Source organism: Aythya fuligula, chromosome 20 (assembly GCF_009819795.1).
Source record: "Aythya fuligula isolate bAytFul2 chromosome 20, bAytFul2.pri, whole genome shotgun sequence".
NCBI lineage: Eukaryota > Metazoa > Chordata > Aves > Anseriformes > Anatidae > Aythya > Aythya fuligula.
Genome location: NC_045578.1, coordinates 5,771,437 through 5,786,693, shown reverse-complemented (window position 1 = coordinate 5,786,693; position 15,257 = coordinate 5,771,437). Strand labels below are relative to the sequence as shown.

General features: G+C 45.6%; 2 protein-coding genes and 2 non-coding genes across 5 annotated transcripts; all 4 read right to left on the bottom strand.

Moving 5' to 3' along the window:
- Positions 1–434: 434 nt before the first annotated feature.
- SUMF2 (sulfatase modifying factor 2) lies at positions 435–5,190 on the bottom strand. Of its 2 annotated transcripts, XM_032200895.1 has the most exons (9): positions 5,078–5,190; positions 4,568–4,724; positions 3,597–3,711; positions 2,926–2,970; positions 2,543–2,693; positions 2,224–2,279; positions 1,696–1,780; positions 1,006–1,168; positions 435–662 (listed from the first exon to the last, which is right to left on the bottom strand). In XM_032200895.1, exons 1-9 carry the CDS (start codon positions 5,133–5,135, stop codon positions 557–559), a joined length of 936 nt encoding a protein of 311 aa, XP_032056786.1. In that variant the 5' UTR covers positions 5,136–5,190; the 3' UTR covers positions 435–556. The 2 variants fall into 2 exon arrangements, with proteins under 2 accessions (XP_032056786.1, XP_032056787.1); XM_032200896.1 differs by lacking the exon at positions 435–662 and having other exon boundaries at positions 1,012–1,168; positions 2,224–2,275.
- Positions 5,191–6,353: 1,163 nt separating this feature from the next.
- Positions 6,354–13,357, bottom strand: CCT6A (chaperonin containing TCP1 subunit 6A). The gene is made up of 14 exons (XM_032201001.1): positions 13,189–13,357; positions 12,951–13,014; positions 11,474–11,608; positions 10,694–10,867; positions 10,428–10,531; positions 9,621–9,731; positions 9,157–9,316; positions 8,818–8,900; positions 8,319–8,415; positions 7,757–7,904; positions 7,506–7,639; positions 7,298–7,400; positions 6,879–6,951; positions 6,354–6,702 (listed from the first exon to the last, which is right to left on the bottom strand). The coding sequence occupies exons 1-14, from the start codon at positions 13,320–13,322 to the stop codon at positions 6,630–6,632; spliced, it is 1,593 nt and encodes a 530-aa protein (XP_032056892.1). The 5' UTR covers positions 13,323–13,357; the 3' UTR covers positions 6,354–6,629.
- On the bottom strand, positions 9,878–10,013 carry LOC116497474. Its single transcript, XR_004254107.1, has one exon. It is a non-coding gene; the product is annotated as a small nucleolar RNA SNORA15 (small nucleolar RNA).
- Positions 11,002–11,133, bottom strand: LOC116497475. The gene has a single exon (XR_004254108.1). It is a non-coding gene; the product is annotated as a small nucleolar RNA SNORA22 (small nucleolar RNA).
- Positions 13,358–15,257: the final 1,900 nt, after the last annotated feature.

Here is a 15,257-nt window from a genome sequence, read left to right as displayed (position 1 = left end):
TTCACGCAAGGTTACTGACTTGCGTCATCCACACACTTGGGAATGGACACACGTGGCTCTGTCACAAAGGGACAGTAAAGGTGCCTGGGAAGGCTCAGGGCTGTACGGAGCTGGGATTTCCTGGGGAGATGGGCACTGATGTACGCCACCCTGCCAGGGACATGTCCCCACTGCTTCCTCTGCAGTGGCTGACAGGGACCTGGCACAGAAGGGAGCGAGCACTGGGCAGGCAGACAGCAGTGCTGGGCTGGGATGAGAGCAGCTCTGAGGCAGCCCTGGGCACTGGGGTCACGTATGTACACCCCTCTGCTTGTCTGAAACACCCGCTAAGAGGAGAGCTGTGATGTCCACAACACCCAGAGGACACTGGAGACAGAACACCCTGCCTGCCATTCCCAATCACCACTCAGTGCCCAGACACCCCTGCACAGAAATGAGTGCTGAAAGTACTTATTTTTAATTTTTAAAACTGCCTGGGTTAAATGAAAGGGATTTCTGGGGATTACTGTTTTATCTCCACAGGAGAAAACGTCTACAGTCTTTTCATACGACATCTTCAGAGCTCAGGTTTGGTCCTGCTCTTCTTAGCGGCCTGATCTGGGATGTCAGCAGCGCAGCGGAAGCTGAGGTTATCAGACGCTGAATCTGGTGTGTTCCCCATTCTTAGAAGGAAAAAAAGATATCCAGAGTTAGGGATCCTTCATAGTTAGTGCTTAAATCATTGAATATGACCCTGTGTAACAGGCTACAGGTATCTTCCACTTACCTGAATAATTTCTAGAAAAGCATTTAACAATAAATTCTTGATGGAAATTAAAAAAAATAAATAAAATAATTGAGAAGCAATAGGAATGTGTTTACAACAGTAAAATTTTATCAGTATCTGCAGTGTGTTTTCCTAAATGCTTCTCAGAAAAACTGAGTAGGAACAAATATCTTCTAAAATAACACCCCTTCTTGCACTGCCAAGGAAGAAATCATTGCTCGGGCACTGCACGGACCTACCTGGTGGTAACACGAGCTTTATGATTTGCAGACCCATCTGCAGTGTCAATCCAAGAGGCCCCTCTCAGGACGTGCATCTTCTGAGCACGCTGCCTCGAGCGTCCTGGTGCCAGATACTCTGACGCAGTCCACTCCCAAGTGTTCCCCAGCAGATCGTAGAGCCCTGAGACACAAGTGGTTTTACACAAGGATTACAGGAGCACATCTGCAGGGGCTGCAAAAACACTTTGGTGTATGGGAAAGGGGTGCAACATTTAAATCATCACTGGAAAAGTGTGGTTTAGCAGTGAGACTAGGAACCAGAAGCTCGTTACTGTATTGCTAACTAACTGCAGGTGGGCCTCCAACAAACCTCTCATCTTAAATGTCTCATCATTTTCCATCTGCAGGAGGGAATGGCATCTGCTGCCCCCCAGTGTGCCTGGGATTTTCAGATAAATCACACGGCAGTGCAAAATAACTGTTGGTTAAGATCAAGGGATGGTTTGGTGCAGTGAAGTGCAGCAGGTGTACATCGGCCAGCTGCGGTAGCAACCGTCAATGCTTTTGCTGGACTCATTCCACCAAGATGCTGATGTGATTCCATTTCACATTTGAAACTTCTACAACTACGGGATTTTATACTTAGTGTTAAATGGATGTTAGGAAGCAGATGTCACCCCAAAAGCACAGCCAGGATGAACACCGTACCATAGTTGTTCTGAGGTGAGAACGCTGCCACTGGTGACACCCCGTGATAACCATCTTCCGCTGTGTCAACCCTCGGGAAATCGCCCTATGTGAAAAAAGATCACGCTGAGTAAAGAGCCACTGCAGAGGAAAAGCTTTTTTTCCTAAAACAAACAAACAAAAACTTGTTACACTCAAATAATGGAAATAACTCTCCATTGCAAATTAACTCTATATGGCATTTGTGTCCAAGAGAGCAAATCACTCATCTAAAGTTCACCTGATGGGAAAAAAAACAATGTGCTTTTCAAAAAACTTGATGTATGAGTTTTGGGGAGAACTGAAGTCCCAGCTTCCCAGGGAAGCTAGGCTGAGTCTGTTCTCTCTAACAGTATTTCAGAGCACCCCTCAGAGCTGATCTTCAGGACCTCGCAGGTAGGTCTGTATTGCTTCCCAGGAGCACGCTCTGACAGCTACACATACGCTGCATTCAAGTTAAATGCCATCAGAAGAGCTCAGCTGAGATGGGGTGATTTGGAGGATTCTTACCTGCCAGAGGTTTGTACGGTTTGGCTGAAACTTGTTTCCCCAGGGATACAGCCTTTCTGTCAAGGAAGAAGAGACCAGTTACTCCATGAGTCAGCCCAGCACTGGATTGACTATTTTTAACCAGGATTTTATGACCGTCCTTCTCCTTAAGCCACTGCTTATTCCACTCCCAGGCTGAAAAAGGTCATTCAGCCCCCTAGATTAACCTGTGAAAACATCTCTGTATTGAGATGCCTAAGCCTTCATAGATCTAATAGAACAAAAATTGCTTGATGACTTGATGTGGGTTTGGGAAAAGGTCCCAGCCTATCCTACGTACGCTCCAGTCCTCCCCGTGCAGCAAACTCCCACTCCTCCTCAGCAGGGAGCCTCTTCCCCTTCCACTCGCAGAACGCCCGCGCGTCGTTCCAGCTCACGTGCAGCACCGGGTGATCCAGCCTGTCCTTGATGCTGGAGCCAGGACCTGCAGGCTGGGAAGCATTAGATTGAACAGATCTTAACTGATTTAAATGTTTTTCAATGACAACAACAAAAAAAGAAATAGAAGACAGACCAGACCAGGGTTAGGAACCTGTGTAAATTAAGCAGAGGTGTTTTTTTTTTCCCCTGTTCAGTCAGTAAGGCTCAGCATGTGCATGCTCCCAGCAGAGCTTGGCTGTGCCCCTGCAGGGAGTGGACTTACCATGCCTGATTTTTGCTCACCTGTCGCCAGAAAGCCTTCTCGATTGGCAGCCACCAAGGGGCAGACTGGGAAAAGAAACAACACCAGATTATAGCTATACTGGTGATCCCCTCCCCAGCACCATGCACACTTAATTTGTTCTACAGCACTAGGTATAAAGCAGAGCATGTGTTAGTCTGGAAATGGTTAAATGCTGTGGTTTGATCCAGGTTATCACAGGCATTTTAATATTGCTTTTCAACAGAGTAGAAAATCTGCTTTTAAAAGTAAAAACAGATCAAAAAGTCTGTGGTATTCATTCTTTCTGTTGTAAGATTGGATTAATAAAGTCATTTGAAACATACTTTGCTCTCTCCCAGCTCGCTGGAAGATCTAGAGAGCCAAGTTTGGCAGCATTTGGAGAGGATGTAAACAGAAGAGCCCTTAAATCAACCCAGGCTCAATCCTGCTATTCAGTTTCAAAAGCAAAACAAGCCTTGAGGAAGGCCAGGCTGAGCTGTAGCTGTTACTCAGCAGAAAAGCAATACATACTGCAATCAGCAAGGTTCTGCCCTCACAGGTTTTGTGCTTACAACAAGGAGGTCAGACAGGAACATGAGCAGAACCTCCATCATCATCATCACTGAGTCATCCCCAGCGGTATCACCCACCTACTGAAACTTCTCAAATTCCAGGTGGGATTCAGATTTACCTCCAGTTTTTGGGTGACTTTTTTTTTCATCTCTTCCGATACGAAATCCTCAAAGACAAAGCTCCAGCCAAATGCTTCTGCTTCTGTTTTGAATTTCTTTTCTCTAACAAACTCCCTGGCATAAACACAACATGCTCAGGCATCTGGGTAAGAGGTCACAACTCACACCAGCAAATACCACGAGCTGCACATGCAACAAGCCCAGACCAATGCAAACGTACGGGAGCTAGAGACACCCCAATCTGCAGGGAGTCCCAGTTCCTCACTGGCACAGCTCCGATGGGTTTGACAGATAAGGATTTAAATGGTCAGATTTCAATCCCTTCACAGGTCTGATTGTTAGGTTTAACATTATGTAAGCAAACTCTTATTTCACAAAATGCAACAACTGCACCAATCAAAAATCCCTGCCGCTAAAAGCTGCAGCTCCTATATTAGTTAAATGCCCCCAAAATGCAATAAATGTGACATGCTGAAAAACCTCCCCCTGCCTCTGTCCCATTCTTTTCTTCATTGTTTTAAGGATGGATTTTTACTGTATGCTGCTGTGCAGCTGCTGGTGTCTGGAAAATATGGCTCTTCTTAACCAACAAGGGCTCAGCTGGGCAAGTAAAGGCATTTCCCCCAGTACGTTCACCAGTGCTTTCAACGAGAACTTCTATAAAGTCCATGCAGGAGTGGATCCAGTATTTACAAAGGGAAACTGAAATCTGAAATAGCACAGCCCTATTAGTTAAGATAGAGAAGCACATTACATTTGCAAGCTACAGCAGTAAGATCCTTCAGCCTGCACCTGTAACAGTGATTTATTAGTGACACCTATTTTTTGTGCTAATGGAACTGCTAGGAGCGTGCAAGCGTTGCCTTCCAGACCCCAGAAGAGGCTTCCAGACCCCACAAGACCCAGCACCAAGAGCCACGTCCTGCTGGCACCTCCCCACAGACTAAACAGATCCAAAACTTTGTCTTACCTGAAATCCCTGTTTGTGACGGGATATTTGTCGATAGCAAACGGCTTCACAGTCACCTCCCTGACAGGCCCTTCTTCATTTCTGTTCTCCGGGGAATTGGATCCCATCTGAAACGTCCCACCGGGGAGCTGCACCATGTTTTCATCTTTTCCATATGCTAAAAGAGTGAAGTAATTCAGTACAAGAACATTAACTTGTAAATATGAATGCACAGGACAGGATACTGTAACTGCCATAAAGTCACTTTATATACAGGAGAATATGGTGCAATATAATAAGTGGCTATGATTAGCACAGATATATGCGTATTTTTAAATAAGCTATATTTTAAGGTTTCACTTTCAGCATTTCTCTTGGGAAAAGAACAGCTTCACTCAGGACAAATCAGCAAACCCCTTAAACTAATCCATTGCTGCATTTGAAGAAAGGGAACCTGTGCAGTGAAGTGATTTCAAAGCATCCCTGCGAGGCAGACGGACAAACAAGAGCAGCACAAGCTCCCTAACTCACCGAGCAGGGCTCGGCTGCAGCCCAACACGCAGCAGCACACCACAAGCGTGAGGCGCATCTCCCTGGGAGCAGTGCCAAGTGGCAGCAGCGGCGGGTACAGTGCAAAAAGAAAAAGTGAGACGGCAGCGGAACCAAAAGGCTTTGACCCAGAAGTGCTCCAGGCTTGGGGAAGTGTTTCCGGGAGGGGACGCACTTCCCTGTGCCTGCACGCTGCTGCGCACGCTGCATGCCAGACCTGTTGCACCCACTGAGCAGATGCTTTTCCTTTCAGAAAGGAAAAAAAAAAAAAAAAAGGGATACTTTCATACCACGTTGATCGCTCAGAGGTTGCAATTTCACCTCCACACGTGCAAAGCCTCCAGCTAGCAGGGCCACCGATAAAACCAGCACTTGAGCATGCTTTTCATGCAAGTTTTGTTTTAAAAAGGGTGCTCATTTGCCAGCCACCCAGCTGTGACAGGGGGGGTGAAATAAGCCCTCTATCAGTTCTACAAGATGTCAACCACTTTCAGGCCTACTCTAGGACACAGCCTCAACCTCAGGGTACCTGCCCTGGGAGCCATTCCAGGCAGTTTTCCCCTTTCCAGCCACCCACAAAGATCCCAAGGAACCAGTGACAGCTCTGAGAAAGCACCAGAGATCTTAACACTTGTGCACACACTGCATTCATCCCCTCGTAACCCAACTTCACTCTTCCTTCTGGCAAACACGGAAGAGGTTTGCTTTTTAGATGCATCCCACTTGACAGATACTCCTGTCTGGTAATGACAAAGAGGAGGATGAGGATTTGGCAAAATCACCTTAGGACTGCAGTAGGCTGTTTCTCTCCCATTAATTACCCGCTCAATGCGGTTTTCATCCAGAATTCTGCCTAGATCTGGTGTAGTGTTAGCAGTCCATGAACTTACCTGCAGCATGAAAATGGTAAAAAGCTACCAGTGTTACGGCAAGGACGCCACCTCAACACACGCCCCCAGCCATTCTGGAGCACATTAACTAAGAGTTTTGTGACCAAAACTGTGATCCAGCTCTGTCATGTAGCACAAAAATCCCATTTAAACCCACATCCCTCCAAAAGCAGTATCCTGAGCAGTATTTTCACAACTCTGAGACCTATTAATCACTGTCACAGCAACTACTGGAATTGATAACGAGGCCCAGCACACAGAGCCAGGAAACAAATCAAAGCTGATAGTCCAGCGCTGTTCACAATGGTGGTAGAAGTTCAAAGCCTTTGGCCACAGAATGCAAGGTTTTCAATAACTGACACCCAGAAAGCACAGAACATAACAGTTTATTGGGTAAAAAGGACAGCAACTTCAGTTGTACACTTCAGAGAAGTCAAAAATAAATAACTGATTTTTAGAACCGAATATTGTAATAGTTGCTAACATTTTGAGTGGCCACGTTTACCAAAGAGTGCTGCTTGTTACAGCAGAGTGACTTCCGTTGCTGGGAAAATCCACCTTGGCTAAGAAAAGAGCACCTTCGGGTGGATTTCCTGAAGAGATCTCATGGGGCACTACTGGGGCTGACCTCCATCCCTGCCAGTTCAGCCTTTAAGAGACGACATTCCTGCTCGCATGATTTCATCCACCAAGAGGATGTTGCTAGCAATCACCGTGCTAGAAATATGAAATAAATATCGTTAGAGTATCTGCTTCAACACGAAGACAACCCAGTTTTACTTCTGCCCTTCAAAGCCCCTTACTCTACATGGGAACCCTTGGTTCCACATTACTCTATCAATTTCAACCATCAAACACCCCTTGCTAATTCAAGTGAAAACAGTAACACTTACCATGAATGAAGCAGTTGCTTTTTGACATTGTAGTTATCCCAGATTCCAGCTGCTGCAGCTACCATAGGCTCACCTAGAAAAGAGGCAGAACAAGCTAATTAACCAGCTTACACCATTCAAGGCAGGACTCTCTGCAGTTTAACACTTGGTATTACTTGCCACGTGTAACAGAACACGTGTAAGTATTACAAGCAAGCAAGGCTGACTGTGGCAACAGCACAGTAGCCAAGGCATTCTGCAGAGCTTTTCATGAAATGAAGTTTGGCTTTCTGCAGTAGAAGTAATTTTTTGCTTCATGGACCTGAGCCATGAGAGGCCTTTACCTCGTAGGAACACTTCTGTCATTCAGAAGCAATTGTTTTGCTGCTTTGTATTAACTGCCACATTGATTTTACCAGAGCATCTCATTTAGTTCTTACCAGTGTTCAAATCAACTCCAGTGAGCTGCCCTGATTCTGCGTGTTCTGTCTGCACCTTCACTAGTGTTTCCTGGGGATCGTAACCAGAGTTCTGAGCGAGAACCTTTGAGAAGGAAAACATCATTTCACATTAATCTAAAGAGACCTGCAGAAAACACGATGGATCTCAGTGTGCTTTAAAGCCCCATCACTCCAGAGTTCCTTATACCTTAGGAATGATGAGCAGAGCATCAGCAAAAGCTTGAACTCCAAGCTGGGCTCTTCCTTTGACATTAGGTTTATGCTTAACAAGCGCGTTAGCTACTGCCACTTCCAGCGCACCTGCTCCTGGAACCACACACCCTGCAAGGGAAAGCACTAACACTGAGACTTCACAAGCACCTACTCCAATCTGAACAGTTAATTTTACCTCAAAGTTGGTGAATTTTGTGTGAGTCACTAGACAGAGCAGAGACTTACCATCCTCAATAGCGTTTTTAACAGCACGCAGACCATCTCTTACTGCATCCTTGATTTGTGTCAGCGTGTGCTTATTCGGTCCCCTGATCAACAGGGTAACGGAGCGGGGGTTGTCACACTTCTCAATAAAGGTGTACTTCTCTTCACCCTGTAAGCAGGGTTAGGCATTCACATCATATGTATTGAGCAAATGTACACATTATAAAAAACCTGAGCAGACACTTCCAGTTCTGAACTAAGAGCCCTCCAAGAAGAAATGTAGAACCCAAGCAGAAAGAACTTAGCATTCTAGAACCTTATTTCCATGTTCCCAGTTTTACAGGTATGAAATGCATAATATGGAAATAACAATAGGAAAAGGCACTATGGCAAGAGCAAGCATCTAGATAGATGTTCACACAGAAGTGACACTAGGATCTGAAATCCCACCAGCCTTTGTTCATATTCCAATGCAGCTCTTAAAACATGAAGAGAGTTCCACGCAGTCACATCAGTACACAAGAAAACGGTGTCAAGTGCTATCAGCAGACATAGCTTCAACTACAAGCATAGCTGTACATACCAGTGTGTACTCATAGACGAGGCCTGCATGGCCCAGGCAGTCAGGGGTGAGATCCTCCACAGAGTTCATAGCAGTACCGCCACATGCCAGGGTCAGTCTGGAAGAATTCAGTTACAGCTTAGCAGTTGTTTTGTATTACGTAAAATCTGAAGTCACCACTATGGATAAAGGTATTTCAGCATGCAGAATACTATAGTTACTAGGCTTGCAACAATTTTCCTTTTACGTAAAAGCAGCTCTTCACAAGCAGTAAGCTTGTAAAATTAAGCCTTTTCAACAGGTGAAGCACACTGATAGCTCCAATTTGTGTGACACACCATGTGCTGAGCTGACAGTTCCATGGTTTGTACAAAAAAGAAAAAAAAATTCTCTCGTAAGAACCAGTCAGGCCAAAGCACACTTTTTAGTGACAGTCCTTAAAAGGTGGATTCAAGCCAGACCTAACTCACTAAATGAGTCTGCAACAAGTTATTTACCCCTTCCTTCCCCAGGAACCAACCTTTCCATGTTCCTCCTTTTAGCTCTGCGCAAAGCAACTATTCCTTCTTTTGCAAGTGCATCCAAGGAAAATGGGTCAATTCCCTAGAAACAAAGAAAGCGACCATTGGGATAAGGAAAAAAAAAAATCTCTCGGTCTGACATTAATCATGAAGTTCTTCTTCAGGGCTCAAAGATAATCTCAAGCAGGAACTGCATGCATGCATGTATCCACAAGTGCATCAACCTGGATTTAGTTATTTGTGTCTGAAGAACCGTACAAAATCAAGCAGCGTGTAGCTTGCCAAGAAAGCCCACATTTCAAGTTATTTTTTCTACTTTGTTATACCATTCATCTCACCTTCTGGTTGATCACAACAAATCCTTTATCTGAATCACCACAGACTCTTCTTTTCAAGTCTATGATTTTGTTCACTCTGTCTTCAATGAATTTTCTTTCTGCTTTTACTAGCTTCTCTCTCTCTTCTGCACTTTTGTAGAAGAATCCAGAGCTCACTTCTCTGGAGGGGGGAAAAAAAAAACAAAAAAAAAACAGTAAGAAAATTAGCCATCCTCTATGCTGTAGAAATAATTTTTTAAAAGCAACATTCTAAAGTTAGTATGCAGATCTAATCTCAGTTGCTAACTTCCCTTTTCCAGAGAAGGGCTGCAGAGGAACACTACCTCTTCCATTCCACCTTTCACACTACCTTCCTTGCTCTAGAAGAGAGCCTGTGCAATCTTTTTGCCACTTTTTTAAACACACCTTAAAAGAAGTTATAAAAGACAGGAGTATTTCTGCTCATCTTGCTGCTGGGTACTTACGTTTTCTCGTATTCTAGAGACACGTTGCAAGTAAGAATATAGGCATCTTCCACTCTTTTCTTCATGTCAGGATGGCGAGCACCATGATCCAAAACCAGCCCCCTAATCAGCCTGAAAGATGAGAAAACATTTTGTGTGCCAACGTACACATAGAGGAGATGAGCACCTCACGGAGGTGCAGACTAGGGAGTTAACTAACAGCAAAACAGGTTCAGAATGAATTGTCTGTGTGGTTTTGTAAGGAGTAAATATCTATCATGTATCCCACTTCCAAGGGCATGCCCATTCGCATATGGAAAGCGCACCAATCCGAATGTAAAGAGGGAATTTATTCTGGCATAGTGTCTGACTGCAGTAGCTATTGAGAAAAGCTAGTGCAGAATTCATCCATGCCACTGACATAAACATAGGAGCCTACAGAATAAACAACTGGATGACTACAACCGTTTCCATGTACTGAATGCTATTTTTCACTTGCAATAAACAGACAGGCATTTAAAAAAAGTTATAGATAAAAAGCAAACAACCGTGTCCACCCATAGCAGAGCACAAGTCTGAGACAGTGCCACCTTTTGCTATCCAAACATCTTTTGTCAGGGAATCAAGTTCAGTTACTGGGAGATTTCTGCTCTCTAGATGATTCCCAGCTGAACTCTCCATTTCTGCCTTTCTTTCATTCCCTTCCTAGTGACTTTCCCAGCTGTAGGTTTAAAATACACAAGTTCTTCTTTTTAAAAGAAAACAAAGACCCCAGGCTGCTCAAACATCAGGACACCATTAAAATCCTCAAAGATACTTCTTACTTACGCTGTGTCAGTTTCTGATTTGTGCTTCATCTCCATAATCTCTACCATATGAAGGTCAATAGGCTCATCTTGTTTTCTGACTGCCAAAACAGAATCTACTACAGCCTGGAATAGGGAGGAGAAAAGAAAATCCCCAAAAGGGCCATTAGTCTTTCCTAGTGCAAGCTTGCATCCTCCTATCCACCCTTTGCCCAAGAAATAACCACAGCAGCTTAAAACCTGGACCTCTTTGCATGAAAAGGGGCCGAAAACACATGTACCACTTGCCTCTGTTAGGATGTCAGCAAGTTCAGTGTGAACTTTAGTCCGGAGGGATGTTCTGGCAACATCTATAAGGGTCTCCCTGTCCATTTCCTTAGTCACTTTGACCTGCTCCAAGACTTCAAGTGCTTTTTCCTTTGCAATCTCAAATCCTTCTGCTACTATTCTAGGGTGCAAGCCCTAGGGTGCAGGAGAAGAAGGGAAATCATTAGACAACAGTAAGATAAGAAAGTATTTTCCCACAAGTAGAACCTGTGGTTTCAACTCTCATGTAACATCAGAACACAGGGTACATGCATGCTACAGGGACAATAAAATGTTCTGTCCTTCTGAATACATATAAAAGGAATGCCAATCCTTCTAATGCAGAGGAAAAGCACAGATTACTCTAGCACAGAATTAAAACCAAGGGAACTACAAAGCACACTTGGGTGTTCACTGTGCAACATAGATGTATTCTGCAACTTACACTCCCCCAAATACCTATAATCAGAGAGCATCATCTTGTACATGCAGTAACTGTTTTAATTCAAACAAAACAACCAGACATAAAAGCGTGTATCAAGCGCAACCTTATCAAATCCTCCTGTATTCCCAATAAGCAGTTTGGAACAAGTCTCCGGTCCTCCTCTGTAGCTTATCTCCATTTTACAAATTCATTTTAAGTAGAAAACGTGTTTGTTTCCATGTTTGATTTATGAGCATTAAACACACAACACAGAAGCTGAACAGTATTAAGTGAAGCTTTTCACTTGCACACCTACAAGAGATGCACTAAACACGTACCTCAGAAATATAGAGATCTGCCTGCTTTAGGAGCTCACCAATGATCAAGACGTTCGAGGTGGTGCCATCCCCAGTGATGTCATCTTGTGCTGTTGCTACTTTTGCTATCAAGGAGGCTGTGGAGTGTTGTATTTGCTAAACAAAAGTAAGAAGTTGAACTGTAAGCCTTACCATAATGGTAGAGAAAGCAAGTGATCTGAAATTAGCTCGGTAGTTTATTAAGTTAATAGGCAATGTTTTAATTATTCCTGTCAATTTACCTTGTTTCAACATACAATTCCGGTAAGTAACAATAAAAATCATACTTGGACAGTAGATTTCTTGAATTAATCTGCACAGCACAGTCTTTTTTCCCCCTGAAGACCCAACAAGTCTCTGGTGACCACCTTTTGGGTGGCCCTGTGTGGAGCAAAAGTTGGACTCAATGATCCTTGCAGATCCTTTCCAACTTCGGATATTCTGTGATCTACACAGAACAATGGTGCATGCTGTTAGCCCCAGCTAGTCCTCAGCTATGAACAGTGCTTCACTTGACAGAGCCCTTTTCTCCTTTAGCAACCAAGGTGCACCAAGACATCTGGACTGTTAGGTGCACTAAAAACGGTTTAGAACTAATTTAATTCTCTGCATGATCAATGCTGTACAAACCCTAACTGGTTTATTATTTGACAGTTGCTTTATTTACTCCTGTAAAACTGAAGACCAACATTCAGTCAGTTTGTTTCTCATCAGTTCCTCTGATGAGCAGTGCACCGGTGTTCCAGCTATGAAGATGGATGGAGAATTATTGCTGCCTGGCCAAAGTTCACAACCACCACACGTGACTGCAGGGTACTTACACGAGTCAGCCTTTCAATTTAAGGAACACATGCAGCACTTAGCATCTCCAACCGCTGAATGAAGATTATTTTAGCATAGGTTGGAGCTTATGAACCTACAGAACAGCATCAGTATTTGAGGAGACCAGTGCTGGGTACTGGAGGTACTGGGACCAAAGGCTGCTGTACAGCCACGGGCAGGGTGGCACCAGCTCTGCATAACATGCCCCGTGTAGCTGGGGGGCTGCGCTTTCAAGTTACCTGTGGGCCTGGTGTTAAATCAACCCCACCCACCTCTCAACTTTAAACATTTTTCCAAATCACACAGTTATGAAGCACTCTGGTGCAACCGACCTTAGTACAATAAAATTACACATTTCCTAAATAAAATATAGGGTAAGAAAAGCACTTATATTATTTAACTCGTTCATACTTCTTTTAAATGGGAACTGCCACATCAGCACGCCAACTTCATTCAACACCTACCAAACTGCACTTACTATCCTTTACACTCTTCCCACAGAGTATCACCCTCCCCAAAAACGGGGCCAAATACCGCAGAACCACACAAGGGAGGCAGCAACGGACACACTCCCCTTTACCCAGGCGATGGGGAGGAGAACAGGCCCAGGCTCCCAGCCCCCCCCCCCCCTACTCACCATTTCCTGCAGCAGCACGTTGCCATCTTTGGTCAGCTTGATGTCTCCGGCGCCTGAAACCAGCCTGTGGGCGACACCAGGAGGGGGTAAGCATGAGCAGGACCCCCACACACACAGCCCCACACCCCGCCTCCCTCCCCCTTTCCCCTCACGCTTCCCCTCAGGCCCCAAATGCTGAGGGGCACGGCGGGTAGGCCGCGGCCTCCTCCCTCCCCCATCCCCAACGGGGCTCCCTCACATCTTCATGGTGCCCTTGGGGCCCAGGTTGGTCCTCAGCACGTCCTGCAGCCCGCGGGCCGCGCTGATGTTCACGGACAGCGCCGCCTGGGCGCGAGCCACCTCAGCTTTGGGGTTGAGCGCCTTCACCGCCATGGCCGCTGCCGCTCCCCTCAGCGCCGCGCCGCGCACTGGGCGGGAACGCCCCCGGCCGCGCCTCCCCGCCCGCCCCTTCTAGAACACTCCGGCGGCCGCGCGTCCCCATTGGTCCGTGGGCGCCAGAGCCGCGCTGCTATTGGCTGAAGGGCCTGTCGGTCTGACGGGCAGCTCCCGCCTACCGTCTCTCCCCTCATGAGGTGCTGAGGGGAGCGGGGCCATGAGGGAATGGCGGGGAGGGGGGACATGGCATGGCATGGCTCGGCTCATGCTTAACAGTGAATGTATAAACGAGGTCTTTGATCGGGCCGGGGTGCTCGCTCGTCAATCCCACCCACTCATGTGATAGACACCCCCCAGGGCAGGTTCACAGAACCGTGAGAATAAATAATTAAACCTGCCCATTTAACCTTAGATCAAGCAGATTAATAGTTAAGCGGCATGGATTAATAATCGAAGTGGGTCTTGGTAAAATGCCAGAGATGAGGTTAATCAAAAGTTTCTTAACAGAAGGTGCTGTGTGGGCCCACCAAGTCCAGTGGCTTCTCAGTGGGATCTTCCCAGTCACCACAGCACAGCCCTGCTCACTGCCGTGGCTTTTCACTTCACAGGTCTTAGTAACTATGGGGAAAAATTATCCCCAGGCAATGCTGAGGTGTCCCGTGAGACCTGTGCAAGAAAAAATACTGTTAAAATCAAGGCAACCTCAATGGGATGCTGGCAGTGTTTGGCCAATGTGGCCAGTGAGGGCCCAGTCCTTGAGGCTGCACAACATACACGTTAGTGGCTTTCAGCTCCACAAAGGATGAAGATGGAGAATTTCCCATGGAAAGAGCTTGAGAGCTCTTGCCAGGGCTCCTTACAAATACCACAAGCAAAGATTGCATAAAGTTTGGCTCCCACATTGCCCATCCACACCTGTGTCCTCTAACACCTGCCTGCTGCAGGGGCGATTGGCAATACCAGGCATGACACAACCCTCTGTTATTTCAAGTGTTTTGTTAGGAAAGTCCCTGCCACAGAATAATTGTGGCCTGTGGCTGCAAAGCTGTGCTGGGAAGGTCCAGGCCAAGTGGTTTTTGGTATTTCTGCAGCCTGACTGCTCCACAGGGCACTAACCCCCAGCAAACAGACACACGCAATTCTATAAAAATTAGTCCTGAGCTCAGAATTTTCTCAGTATATACCACAAAGAGCCTCACCTAGGGCTCATCCACCAGGTCTAACATGACGCAGAATAAATCTCCCCTACTCCTTCCCACTTTTTGCAGCATGAAAGCTGCCAAAACCCAGGCTGTGGGAGCTCTGGATGGAGAGGTTGGCTGCTGAGCAGCAATGCAAAGGGCATGTTTCCATGCCACTTCCAGTAGTAAACTCTAAAAGCCTGCTGATGGGTACAGTTTTGTTGCACAACAAAAGTTTTGGGGAAGCTTGACTGAAATGGTCATTCAGGGTCAAATATAAGGGCAGACTCAGCAGCCTTGCTGGTTTTGGCAGTAGAGGATGGCACCTGCTGGTAATGTGCTCTGCTGCTTTGGGTGAGGATCTCAAGTTTCTGGGCAAAGCGCCACACACGGCCCATCGCTCTGACTTGGCAGGTCTGGAGGGGACAGCTGCTATTACGCTTGGGTTTCTGATTTTTACATATTTCGGATGGAGTTGATGTTTGAGCAAAATTTACCTCAAGTTTGGAGCCTTTTTGTTTAGCAGAGCAGGGTGCTTGTCTTGTAAAATATTTTAATGATGATACTTTAGTAGAGAGACTGCATTTTTTTTTTCCTTTTCTGCTGCTGTAATCATTAAAAATAAACATTAAACATTGCAAAACACAGGAAATTACACTCAGTATTTCATAACTGGGCTCTGGAATTCTCCAGTTAATGTTTATTCTTCACTTTTGCTGGGATGCTACCTGCCTGAAAGCATAACGAAACA